The sequence below is a fragment of the Pinus tabuliformis genome, chromosome 3_2, assembly GCF_031772625.1.
Source record: "Pinus tabuliformis cultivar Carrire ecotype Pingquan chromosome 3_2, CPIR1, whole genome shotgun sequence".
Lineage (NCBI taxonomy): Eukaryota > Viridiplantae > Streptophyta > Pinopsida > Pinales > Pinaceae > Pinus > Pinus tabuliformis.
In genome coordinates, this window is record NC_142302.1 from 1241375831 (window position 1) to 1241389760 (window position 13930).

A 13930-nucleotide genomic window follows, 5' to 3' on the forward strand; every position below is an offset into this window, starting at 1 on the left:
GGGGCAGAGGAAATCATTAGTTACTTAGTGGTTCATTTCATTGTATATGACTCATGATATGAGATACATTATTATATTTTTTCTTGATATTTTGAGGCTGAGTCAAGACTCGAGGTTCAAGACATGATTCACTGTTATGTCACGTGTGATGTAGCACTAGACATATTGTACATCTTATATATTAGTTCTCTTTTCATATTTATGTGTCAATGCATTTATTTTATGTTGTGAATGTTTTAGATACTAAAAAAATTGAATAAAAATGATTTTTTTGTATTTTTTAATTTTGCCGATTTTTACCGATTCTATCTTGATTTTTATGGTTTTTCCTTTTCCAAACCTTCGCCGATTTAATCTTGATTGCGATTATTGCAACATTGCACAAAATACATATGTTGGTAGCACTGTAAATAGAAGACAAGAACATGGTGTGTAGACTCAAATATATAAAGGATAACTCTATCTCAAGCACAATGGTATGCCAAAAATTCGTCCCACACTCAGAGTTAATCTTAGCCTCAAGGATCATAGGGAATCTCGTGCTCCTTTCACTGTATATCTTAGCCACCATGCAGAGATGGAACTCGAGCTTCTTTGCTGCACAAATTCAATCCATAATGAGGAACAAACTCTGCTCAATGAACCCATACATCTCGATCAACAAGGGAACAACTTGACCAATAGTTTGAATGAAGCAAATTCGTCCCTTTCTCCTCCATAGTTGCGTCCAACTACTTCAGAAATGATTTGGCCCACAACTCTGATGTAAATGCCCTCTTGGCTGTAAACTTGACTAGTTTTATGCAGACTTTGACCCAACAAGTGAGAAAGGTGATTTGACCCTTTTGAAAAAGGAAGCTCATGCTACAGGGATCCCATAACTCATCCTTCCTTTCTCTTTTAAACTCAACCTTTATTTTATTGAACACGTCCAACAAAATGAGGAAGAAACCCAACCTCTCTTCAACAATAACCTTGGTTCTAGATTTGGCTTGGAACTCCCACCTATAAGAAGATATATAGAGTAGACAAAATCAGAAGGTAAAATCAACTAATAAAACCTTTACCTCCATTATCTTCTACAAATCTTCTTCTTCTTGGTAGCACAATGGTGAAATCTGAGTGATTCCACTCTCTAAACCAACTAGGGTGTATAGTTTCAACACCGAAGCTAGCAATGGCAGCTAGGGTTTCTCAAACCCTAAGCTTTTCTCCAAAAGCTCTCCAAAATCCTTTTTTCTCAAATGACAAATGATAGAATGAGGAGAGACTCCTCACTTTTCCCTTTTTATAACTTAGTGGCCACTTTTGCCGCCATTTTACCTTTTTAATTTTATAAAGTCACTTTATGAACTTTTCACTTTATAAATTGAAGGTAACTTTTTATTAGCCTAGGATATGATCATTTTTTCATCTTGTCAACATTTATAATGTTTTACCTAGGCGAATTACGGTCCCTTAGTTAAATTTTTCCTTGTCTTAGCCTACGAGAACTTATTAAGCTAGTGGAACCTCGTCGTATGCCTCTTAAGCGGTTGGGGAGATTACAATAGTGCTCTCCTAGCAAGGTGAAAACACTTTTTGGAATAACCCCAAAAGCTAATTGTACAAATTCACTATAAAGTCCCATTAGAAAATCTGGCAGATACAATTTCCTCATGAGTTGCTACCCCATATTGTAGGGGTCTCACCTGTGTTGCACGGGTACGCGCAACCGGGGGTGGGGTTCTCGAACCCGTTCCGGGTTCCCGCACCCAAGTACTGGATTCGGGTACAGGTTCTTCCCAGACGAACCCAGAAGAACTGGGTTCTTCAAAAAAAAAATTGGGTTCTTTTCCTTTAACGGGTGCTTGTGTTCTTGGGTTCTTTGGGTTCTTCATAAAAAAATTATATTAAAAATATAATTAATAATATATAGTTGGATTGAGGTTAAGAACAAAGTGCATACATTTGTTGTAGGAGATAGATCACACCCACAGACAGAGGAGATCTATGCAGAATTGCAGTGACTGACAGGGTTGATGAAGGAAGCAGGGGATGTACCTGATGTGCACTTTATGCTGCATGATAAGAAACAGGAGCAGGTGGTAGTGATCATCACATGATGTGCAATAGGAGTGGTGGGAATTTGCATTGTTTTAGAAGAGGAAGAAGCTTATATTTTGTTTGTGCTTTTCAGCAAGTTGTAAAGACCACTGAAGTCTCATCAAAAGCGCAAGAAGTGCATATGTCGTAATTGCCACTATTCTGCCAAGTTCATAAATGAGGTCACCATGCAGAAAACCATCTTGAGTGATTTAATCCACTTCATTATTTCCTCAACTCTGTTTTTTTGGGATTTATATTGAGGCTTAAGTAAAATAAGTTAGCTGGAAGTGCTATATTATTCTGTGGGTGTCTCTACAAAGGGAGTGGAGGTTTGAGGACTGTTTACTGTTTTCATGTATCATGCCAAAGGCTATATATCCCTAGGGCATTTCTCAAGGACAAGAGCCCATACAACAAGTTTGAAGTAGCATGGGTATTTTCAAAATTTTTAGGTTGAAGTTACATCAAGATATTCAAGTGAACAAAAGATGTGAGTGGACTGTCGACCTCCTTCGATATATGATTGCAGAGAGCTTGTCTAGGCAGAATAGGGATCGGGCTTCAGTTAGAGACCTTTTTGTTTCCTTGGAGCTTCAGGTAATGACTTATAAATAGCAGTAAAGGCATTTTCAGAGACACTCTTGTTCTATTTTTGCTCATGATGAGAAGTGTTGAAATTCAAATCTCACATAAATACATATAAGATGTAGATGTATGCACACAAATCGATGCATACACATAGACAGACATTAATGGACATAGAGAGAACAGACATTAATGGACATAGAGAGATGCACACAAGAATTATAGTTTATAGCTGTAATGTATTATTCCATATGTTGGCTTGACAAAAGACGCTTGCCAGCAAGCTGTATAATTGACTTTGTACTGATTTCATGTGTTTCATTTTTGGATGAAAATATGGTGCAGCTCTAAATTGAATAAGTTAATTGCATCAAGCAACAGATGTTATGCTTGTCTGTATAAAACAATAGTTAATATCTTCACTCTTTTTTATGGTAGCTAATACTGGGGACTTGTGTTTGAGGGTCAAACAGGTAACATAACAATTGAGAAAGGTCTGAAATTCTGTTGGATTTGGAAAATAAAATGAAAGATAAGCATAGGAAGAGAAATTGGAAGCATGGAAAAGGATGGACATTATAGCAGTGTGATCAGACAAACAATGATGCCTGCAATGTTAATATGGCAATATAGAGTTAGGGAACAAGTTTGACCTGCAAAACTGTATTTGATAGGATGCTTGCGTGGTATGCGGTTTCGTGGAACTCAATGACAGCAGGATATGCTGACCACAACTGTTGCATGGATGCTTTCCAATTTGTGGCAGAATGCTTTGGTTTGGCATAAATCCAAACCAGGTGATCTTCACTATTATTCTGAAGGCATGTGCCAGACTGCCATCAGATGAAAATGGTAAGCAGGTCCATTTATGCATTATCAGAATGGGTTTGGAAAAAATATACAAATTCAAATTTCATATATATTATTAATTATATTTTTTCAACTTTAATATATTTCATATATATTATTAATTATATATATATGAAATATTAATTAATAATATGCATGTTTAAATGATTATCATTAAAGTTTTCTTGTTTAAAATATAAAGTTGAAAAAATATAGAAATTCAAATTTCATATATATTATTAATTATAAATTTATAATTTATAATTTATAAAATATAATTATTAAAATTTAATATTATTATATTACCCGACGAACCCACGCACCCTGTTTCCAAAAATGCCATCCCCGTCCCCGTCCCCGTCCCCGCACCCACGTTTCCTGGCAACATAGGGTCTCACACATGACATGGTTAGTCCCGACAGCAGAACTAATTGTTGGTTTGGAATGCAAACCAAGGTGCACTTAGGTGTGCAACAAAAGCATTGTAGTTTAGTGCTGGCATATCAATCTCTTGTTACAGGGAAGGTCTCACCCAACGTGCATTTGGAACATAAAATAGTGCAAGGCCATAACAAACTTCAAAGAGAGGATGCAACTGTAACTACTCTAACATTCATTTTATTACCATCATATTGATCAATTATAATTTATATTCCTTGATGATGCAACATATCAATCCCATGCAATCCCATTCACCGCAATGCAAAATATCACTACATAAATAAACATCATCCATATAAAATAATAAATAGACACATAAAATGGATTTTAAAGGGGGCCACCATTCCACTCATTGCGATCAAAACCATATACATGACTCTAGCAAAATCTGAGCACAGATTTGTGTCAACATCCTTATTATGTAGGATAATACATACGGGAGGCACAATTAAGCCCAATGATACATAGACTACTAGAAGCTAGGGAGACTAGAACCACCCAAAAGCTTAACTTTGTCCAACAGTGATCCAGAATCTGTTCTGCTATTAGCTACCTAATGTTGGACTTTACTCTTTGCTGCTAGCTTCCTTCTCCATGGGCTGAGAAATCGTGTCCATAAAAGCCTGTTTCTTTCTACTCCAGCTACCCTTCCTTTATTCCACCAGTAGACTGACACCAGAACCCTCAAAACTAGTGTCCTCTCCTCTCATGTCCCCTGCTAATCTGGCATCACTTGCTGATGAGGCACCACTTGCTGCTGAGGCACTGTTGCATTCTTAACTCAAACGAAGGGGCCGACAATGCTATTCTAACATGGCAGTCCACAGCAAGAACGGAACCCTCATGGACAACTTAATACTCTGCAGCCTTTCCAGTGTAGCCAAGGCCCATTGGCTATCCTCCTCCATTTGGAAAATCACAGGTCTTACTAGTCATTAACTCCTTGGACTGGTTTTCATATTTTCATTGTTTTTCAGGGAGTTCAGCTCAAGTACGGTCTAGGAGTGGCAGTGTCATTGAGCAGTTCTGATTTTAACTTATTTGTAATCATTTTATTTGTGGGCTCTAAAGTAATAGGTGAACCTAAGTAACATTGCAGAATCTAGCTTCTGTGATCTTAGGGGATTTGAACATTCAGGTTTCTGCATTTTATTTCTTCTTCGTTTGAACAGTTACTGAAAATCAATACGTCTAGCTTGCTTTATTCATCTACTATTCCCCCTCTTCTGTTTTGTCTCAGCTTTTTCATCTTAGTGTGGATTGAAACTCTTTATAAATCTCATGAGTCACCCCTCATTTGTAGCATTGTATTTCCCCTCTTTCTGGTGGTTCCTGGTTATTTTAAACATCATGCACAGTAGGGAAGAAATAGTCGATGGAACAAGATATGCAAACTGAAAGTGAGTAGAAGTTTACCTACTGTGTGTCTGGCTAGTGAATTGAATTTCCCGTCAATTTCCTTCTTGTTTCTAGTCCAGAGTTTACAATCATAATTACTAATGGCAAAACTACACATAATTTTTAATGTACAATCCATTGAATCTGTGAACAGGCAATGGATCTAGCATATATATTGAAGCATATTCTGCAGAAGTTGGATCACCAATTGGCAAATCCACCATATAATTACATGATTCACTCCTCACCTCTTAGGGAGACATACGAGCGGTCATACTGTCATTGGTTCATACAGATTGTGCCTCAACTAACTCGAATTGGTGGGTTTGAAATTGCAAGTGGCTGTTACATTAATCCAATCTTTCCTGAAAATGTTGCTACAATTCTACGAGAAGTGAATTTGTAAAATCAGTGAGCCAATAGTGCTTCCTGTATTCAGAGAAATAAAAAAGTTATTGTCATGATTTTTCTGTGGAGTCATCTGTTCGTATCATACATAGATCTTCAATATGTCACAGATAGTAGATTTGGATTGACATGTACTTGAGGAAACTTTTCCATATTTGAATAAGCAGATTTAATTATGATATTCTTCAGCATAAAGAAAACCTTTAAGCAGGACAGACTGTCCTCTTGCTTCTATAAAAGTATGTATCACAATTGGTGAAAGATTTATTTTCCGCTATCAACCTAATAAAAGGTGGTATTTGTTGGGTTGAGTTATTCTTTGACCTGTTTGATGGATATGATTCCCTTTTAAGTGTGGCAGACTGCTCCTCCTTTCCTTCCAGGGAAATATCATCAAAATTTCTTTGCCAAAGTTTAAGGCTTAATTGCAGTCCCTTTTTTCTACGGTGGTTTTAGTGCTTTTCCATGGTTATCACAACATGCTTTTTTTCTGACATGTAAAACCGATGTTCTGAAAAGTTAATACTATTTTCAACTAAAATCAAAATTGTTTGCTTTGATGAATTAAGAAGCAAGTATACTGCGTTGCCAGCACTAGCTTGATATGAATTTCATGTTCAGTTTAATAAGTATGCTATTTATTGTTTGGCATGCTAACAATAAAAGTTTCAACTGAGTATGTTTAATGTGAGATCATGCTATGATTTCTACATACCTTTGTTAGTTTTAAGACCAGTCATCTGTGCCTTCACTCTTGACGACGTACAGTTCAATACATTCTAGGCTGGGCTGAGCTTAATGCATGTGGTTTCTGAATGAGACCATCTTTTGATACAGTGGGTGCTGAATTATGGATTATCTGTATAATTCCCTATGGTTGATTGGTTCCAACTTCCTTGAATCAATTTCAAGAGGAAATTCAGTCATATTCATTACAGGAGGTCATGGTTCAGGTAGTGAAGAATGATAGATTTCACCATGTTGGTGAAGATTAAATCCTACAGTAGTGCTTGAGGGAACTACAGTTCACTATATACTGAACTCATGATCTTCCTTCTTATGATGAAATTAAAAGGAGTTGCCTATTTTGCAACTTATAGATACCTCTGGTCTCTAGTTGAAAATAAGTTCGAAACAGTAGCTTGCAGCATGAAAGAATTTCAGTACTATACCCATCTTAGACATTTATTTGGTTTGAAGCAAGTGCCTGTATCCTAGTTGACAAGTTATGGACTCAACCAGGTACATAATCCCAATCCATGACTGGACTGCTGATTTATTCAAGAATATAGATAATGCAATAGATAGATTCAAGCATATATACTCAAAGCAGCAAGCTCCGCTACGGAGAACTACGTATAATAAAGTTTTGGATTTCATGCAACACTTTGATCTACAATTTTATGTGCCTGCAGTTGGTATCAATATGTTGTTATGCTCTGATCCAAGTCAACTGTTTTTGTTTTGGCTAGCTGTCTTTAAACTCGTGGCTTATCATTACAAGTGCTTCTATACTGTGGCTTAAGTCTTGAGATTCTGTGTAATCTTCACTTGTGACGACTTGCCAGCCCCCTCTGTCGTTAATTGAGATCCTTAATGAGCTGACCTTTGGGTAGTTAAACCCACTTATTGTATTTTATTGTGTTTAGGGTGAGGTCGACATAATATCCTCCTTTTCCTCCTTTGGGCTAGTGCCTTGACACTAGTATAGTATAAAATTTAAATACACCACCTCCCTCATTTGTAAATGCCTCTCATTCAAATGAATTCATTCATTCTTTTGCCTAAGGGCATCTATAATATTTTACTCTACTTGTGGTGAATCTCTCTTGGTTATGGTTAAATTATGTTGTTGAAGTCATTGTATATGAACATCATCTTGTGATCTATGTTAACTGTTGTTACATTTCTGCAATTTCTTCTTGTTGGATGAGGGTTTGTTAAAAAGATCACCATGGATCTACTATCTCTTATGATCCCAGCATGGTATCAGATCAAGTGTGACTCTTTCTTCCTTATCGAATACTACTTTAAGGTTGTTTTTCAAATCTGGAATTCGGGCTTTTAGTGCCCTATTGTTATGTATGGAAGCAAATTTTTAATTTTTTTTTACCTATGCACTCCTTCCCCTTTTTTTCAGCTAAAACCCACTGCAGATTTTTCAGGGAAGTACTGGTAATGTGTGATCCATGAATGGAAAATGGTTCGAATTCAAAGGGGTTCTTCATGATCTTGGAATAGGATCAAATATTTTTCTTGGCATATGGTATCATTGACACCAACAAAAATGTGGGCGGTGGAGTTTTGTCGAGAATGATGGGTTATGAAAGACACAAATGATGATTTTAAGCTAATTGGTTTCAATTATTTTGACAAATTTGACCATAAGTTGGGGAAATCTTCATCCCTTTCAAAATGAAGTGGATCCTTTACAATGGTCGCCATTATCGACGACACTAGAAAACTATTGCATCAACACCTGGTTCATACCAACTTTGTGACCTTGCATTATATGATTTATCTAAGGATGATAGATGCCCTTCCACTAATTCAGGCTCCAATTGGTGTCTATGAAAGATGTATGCTAGGAGAACATCATCACGAGTTCTTTCTTGAAAGTTTAGTAGGTAAAGCCTCTCACCCTCTTAAATTGTTCATAGTGATAGTTCTAGCTCTATGATCACTCCTCTTGGTGAGGCTAAATATTTTCTTTCCTTGATTGATGATTTCTCTTGCTTTCTTTGGATATGTATTATTAAATCCAAGGATGAATCTTGCTGAATTTTTTATGATCTTGTAATCTGATAATTAAATCCAAGGATGAATTGGTGATTTCTTAACCAATTCACCTTGTGTCACATACATCATTAATCAATTATACATATAAAATCTCCATAGAAATACAATAATGATAGTAGGATCACAAAGAGATAGCCAAACACAAGAGACACATTTTTTTACCTTGGGAAAATCCCAACTAGAGAAGAAACCCAACAACCTTTTCTTAGGAGAAATTGTTCAATTCAACAAAAGTACAATCTGAGATTTATAGAACAACCCGAAAATTCCTAGGGCTTAACCAACCATTCTTCCATGAACAACAGACTGTCAAGGTCTCGGTCAAGCCTTGACATCAATCCAAGACTATAGGTCCTCCTTCTAAGGCTTCGACCCTCTCACATAAGTTTTTATAGAAAATTGTTCCGTCCCTCTCGCAGACTTGTGTTGGAAATGTAACTAGGTTTAGTCTTCATAATTATCATTGTACTTATATCAACATGTATTTCATATAAAAACAAAAGAAGAAAAATAAATTATTATTATTATTTTGTTTTCTAGTCAAAGCATGTTCTTCATGCTTGTAATGTTATTTGAGCCAAAATAAAATTTGTCGTAAGTCAAAGAAATATTATTGAGTCGAAGTTCCATTTGGTCTATTTGTAAGAAAAAGAAAAATCATTTTGTTTGAGTCAAAAAGTCATTTTTTTCATCCACAAGACCAAATTGGCCCTCCTGGACAAGTCGGCCTAGAAAGGTAGCTATTCGACCTCCTGGACTTGTATAAATACAGTGCTTGACCTCATTCATCCATAAATTCATCACTTCGATTTTTGTGCCAAAAGAGGGAAAAACCAACAAAAGTCAAGGAAGAAAGGGTGAAAGTCAAAGGAGAGAGAGCAAGGTCAAAAGAGAGAAAATAAAAAAATTTTGCCCTAATTTTGTTCACACATGCAAAATTTCAAGAGTTGCTATAGGGCCGAAACTTCAGAGATACTATAGGTCCAAAAATTTCAGAGTTTGACTAGATTTTGAGAGCGTTGACTAGTGTTGACTTTGACTTGGTTGGAGAAGGCTTGAAGGAGGGCCAACTTGGGGCTTTTGTGGTAGTTTTGGTCTTGTTTTTGGGTTTTTGGATATCTCACTTTGATTTGATTCTTCAAGGAGATGATTTGTTTGGGTTTTCCCCCTTGTAGAGTTTTGCCTTGGTTTGGAGCCTACATCTTTGTGTTCTTTGTCTCTTGTGATCTTCATGTTTTGTAATTTTTGGTAAGTACTTGATGAAGAGAAGATAATATAAGTAATAAAAGGCCAACAACATTCACAAGTAATTATCAAGTACAAGAAATCACCTCTAATCTACAAGCATCTTAATTTCTCAACATGGTATCAGAGCTAAGGTGAACGAAGGACAACTTGAAGATCACTCTTATTGGCACTTTTGAAGACACTTCTCAACTACTTTGAAGGACATCATTTGCAACAATCATACTTGAAGATATAAGGAAGAAGAAGATCCAAAAAACATCACCTTTTTAGCAACCATTACTCATTTTTGAAGGAGACTATTGTAGCAACTATATCTCTCTCTCTCATATCATTGAAGGCTTTTGGAAACAATTCTTGAAGGAGTCATCATAGCAGCTTGAAGAAACTATTGTAGCAGCCATACTTGAAGACAACACTATAACAACATCTCATATCATTGAAGACATCCTTGAAGCCATGTCTCAAAAACATCTTTGGAGACTCTTGGAAGCATCATCAACATTCTTGGAGCACTCCTATAACATATCACTCTCCTTTGACAAGTAAGTACTTTACTACAGTCTATGTCTCAAACCCCTAGTCTAATGGGATCTATCTATAAGGAAGGCAACAAGCTCGATGGAGCCTCTAATTTCAAGGCTCATAAGAAAATAATTAATTTGGTTCTCATAGAAATGAAGTTATGGATTTCGTTTTGGGTATAGTTCTAGCTCTAGACCAAAGTAATGTTCAAGAAGTGGAAAAATATAATAAGGGTGAGATTACGGCTCAAAGAATCCTCTTTGAGTCTATCAAGGATCACCCCCCCTTTGTTTCAGTTTTGACCACATCCAAAGGGGTCTATGACAAATTGGTAAGATTATATTCCATCAATACTACAAGTCAAAAAACTTTCTGAGGAATCAACTTTATAGAACAGGGTTATCTAAATATGAAGATGTGGCTTCATATCTCATGAAAATTCCAAAGTTGAAGGATCAACTTCAAGGGCTTGGAGAAGTCATATTTGATTCATAGTTAATTACTTCCATACTCAATGCACTACCTCTAGATTGGAGTAGTTTTGTAAGTGGAATCTATGTAAGAAAAGAAACTCCAACATTTGAAGAACTTTGGGCACAATGTGTTCTAGAAGAAGCAAGGTTTAAAGCAAAGGATGACACCGAACCTAATACTGAAAATGCTCAAGCTTTTGTTGCCAGATCAAGGAAGAAGTTTGGAAGATTTGAACCTCGTTGTAGATACAACAACATCATCAACAATAAGCCATGTGGAAATTGAGACATGTCTAAAGTACAATGTTTTGGTTGCAATGAATTTGGACATTATAAGAGAGATTGTCCCAAAGATCCAAAGAACAAGAAGAATAAGAGGAAAGAAAGAAGTGAAGCTCACATTGCAAAAGATGAAGAAGTCAAGAAGAAACCAAAGATTGAAGACCATAAGGACCTTTATTATTGAAGGATTTGAATATTACCAGGTTTGCAAGCAATTTATTTTCACTTAGATTAGATGGAAATTAGAATAGTTGTTGCAGTTACATTTGTAGAAGAGTCTTGGGATTTGCAAATTATAGTATCATGGAAAGAAGCATACAACATTGGAAGAAATAGAGTCTACTCAGATTGCTAAAAGGAACACTTAGCTACATATCTTCACAAAGAGTTGCAACCAGTCATCATATCATATAGTTAGCCATAATAAAAGAGTTTGGATCATCAAAAGGTTGTATACACATCATTCCATAAGTATTCTACAGTGATCAAAGCAGTTAGTTTCATCATAAATATTATGAAGATGTCATTCTCAATAGAAGCAAAACTATAATAGAGTTAAGGTCATTATGTAGCATCATAGAAGTCTCTCCAACATGAACTTTACTTCAAGTGTAAATCTAGTGATTTCACCAAAGTTTGACTTTTGAATGGATGAATCAAAGAATGTAGCAGAAGTCTATTCTACTAGAAGAACATGGAAGCAACATTGAAGCAGACTAGAAGTATGAAAGTATGAAGATAACGTTGGAATCATGATTGTCGTTACACCAAAACTCGTAGGTGTTAGTAAATTGATGCATCGCTAGAGTTAACGAATCCACGAGAGACGATTAAGCCATGTCGCGAAACACATGAGGAACGTTGGATTATCCAATGCCCAACAATCTCCCCCTTGGCACGAGCCAGGTGTCATTTGAACTTGAGACCTTTGGCTCTGATACCAATTGGTGAAAACTTGACTAAACTGAGCGGGGGGTGGGGGGAATTTAGTATATTCGTCGACATTAAAATTATTTTCATTAAACTCATTAACTGAAACATTACATGAGCAACTTAACAAATAATGACCAACAGATTGAATATGTGAACAACAAGTAATAAGCAAACCAAAACATCACATCAACACATAATAACAACACATATTGACACCAGATATATGTGGAAACCCATAAAGGGAGAAAACCACGATTTTATTATTGTTGTGATGCAAAGGCAAGCTCCTACTCCTTATTACATATGATTTTATGTAGGCTCCAACCTACAAGAGGTTGCTACCTCAATTTTCTGCAAGTTGCAACATGCAAGGAAGCTCCAACTCCCATATGTTTTCTGTAGGCTACAACCCACAAGAGGCTCCTACCTCAACAGGCTCCAACTTGATGTTTATCAAGCCACTACTTGAAAGGAGACTACAATCCCCTGATGCAAACAAGAAACAACAACTTGCTAGTTTACCTTGTCATAAATTATGCATATCTCCATCTTCATTTATGCCTCTTCTTCCTTTAAAATCTGCTTTATATAAACTTCATATGTGTCAGGTAACTAATGCATAATATCTCAATCAACTCTCACACATTCTCCCACTCTCTAACACCATTTCCTTCCAAAATCACATCTTTTATAAAGATAGTTTGCTGGCTGTTTGTATCCCACATAAGAAGATGGTTGTTTGTATCCCACATAAGAAGATGAAGTGAACAAGATTGACTCTTTGCCTTCCACTCATTCGTTTCCAAACTCTTCATATTTTGAATGTTAGAACACAAAAATAAATGCTCCACCCAATATTATTTTCATCAACATAATGCCAACATCATGTAACATTATAAAAATCACATATGACTATATAATTGAGCATTCACTCCTCACGATCAATAACAACATTTGCCATTAAAGCATCACAATAATCTCTGCAACATCTTTTTCTTTGCCTTGGACTTGCATCACAACATCTTCATGTCATTGTCTTAGCAACCTTGCCTTTGCTGTCATGGAGTCTTGCCTTGCCTTTTTTGTCATGGAGTCTTGCCTTGCCTTTTTTTGTCATGGATTCTTGCCTTGGATCACAATAGTTTTATTGCCAGTTGACGCAGGAGGTTGATGAAAATGAGGTGGTAGTCTGAAATTAGACTAATGGTTAACTTCGTAACCAATCAGCTGCACGCAAACAGATCATGTACGTGGATTCCCCCCCTGAGAGTCCTGCTTATCTGAGTAATCACTGTTAGTCTTTCTTTGAATTTTCCCTTTTATCAAGCTTTTCGATTCGCGCCGTTGATCTCACTTCTCCAGATGCAACGGATATCGCGTCGTCTGCTCCAACTAACTCGGACGATCTCCACCGTCAATGTGACCTATCCAATCGAATGGCTGTCGCGCAATCTCGCGCGGATTCTTGCACAGTCGATATCAAGTCGAGAGCACGCGAGAAAAGTGGTTTTCTCGTGCTACGTGTCGACCGCTAAGGTTGATCGCGTGAATTTTCCAAATACCATTTACAACCTTTTGGGCACGTGAGATACCGCTTCCCACTTATCAAATACAACCCACATGCTTAATTCATACTTTAAGAAAGACGCTTAAGGAAAGGTTTAGCGCTTAAACACAATAATAACCCTTAACAATATTCAACTGTGATTTATAAATAAAGTGCTTAAACATAGGAAAATACCTGATTAGGGTTCAGAACACCGATACACAGATTCAAGAGAATTTCACACCAGGAATAACACGCAACATCACACTCAATCAATTATCCAATAATATAGAAATTACAGAGTCTTGGCTCTCTCGGGTCGATTACAACAGTTTGTCTAACCTTTGTTTCAATCTCA

At 36.5% G+C, this 13930-nt stretch overlaps 1 protein-coding gene across 3 annotated transcripts in view; it reads left to right on the forward strand.

Moving 5' to 3' along the window:
• Positions 1–13930, forward strand: part of LOC149185226 (putative galactose-1-phosphate uridyltransferase) — a 109548-nt gene that overhangs the window by 86355 nt on the left and 9263 nt on the right. Inside the window, exon 3 of one of the 3 annotated variants that reach the window (XM_089417836.1) lies at positions 3348–3416. The exons of 1 other annotated variant lie outside the window; for it this stretch is intronic. In XM_089417836.1, the coding sequence (XP_089273962.1) occupies positions 3348–3401 (54 nt within the window). In that variant the 3' untranslated portion in view covers positions 3402–3416. Of the gene's footprint in view, positions 1–3347; positions 3417–5515; positions 6085–13930 lie in introns of those variants that run through there. One more of the 3 variants, XM_089417834.1, reaches the window with a different exon arrangement.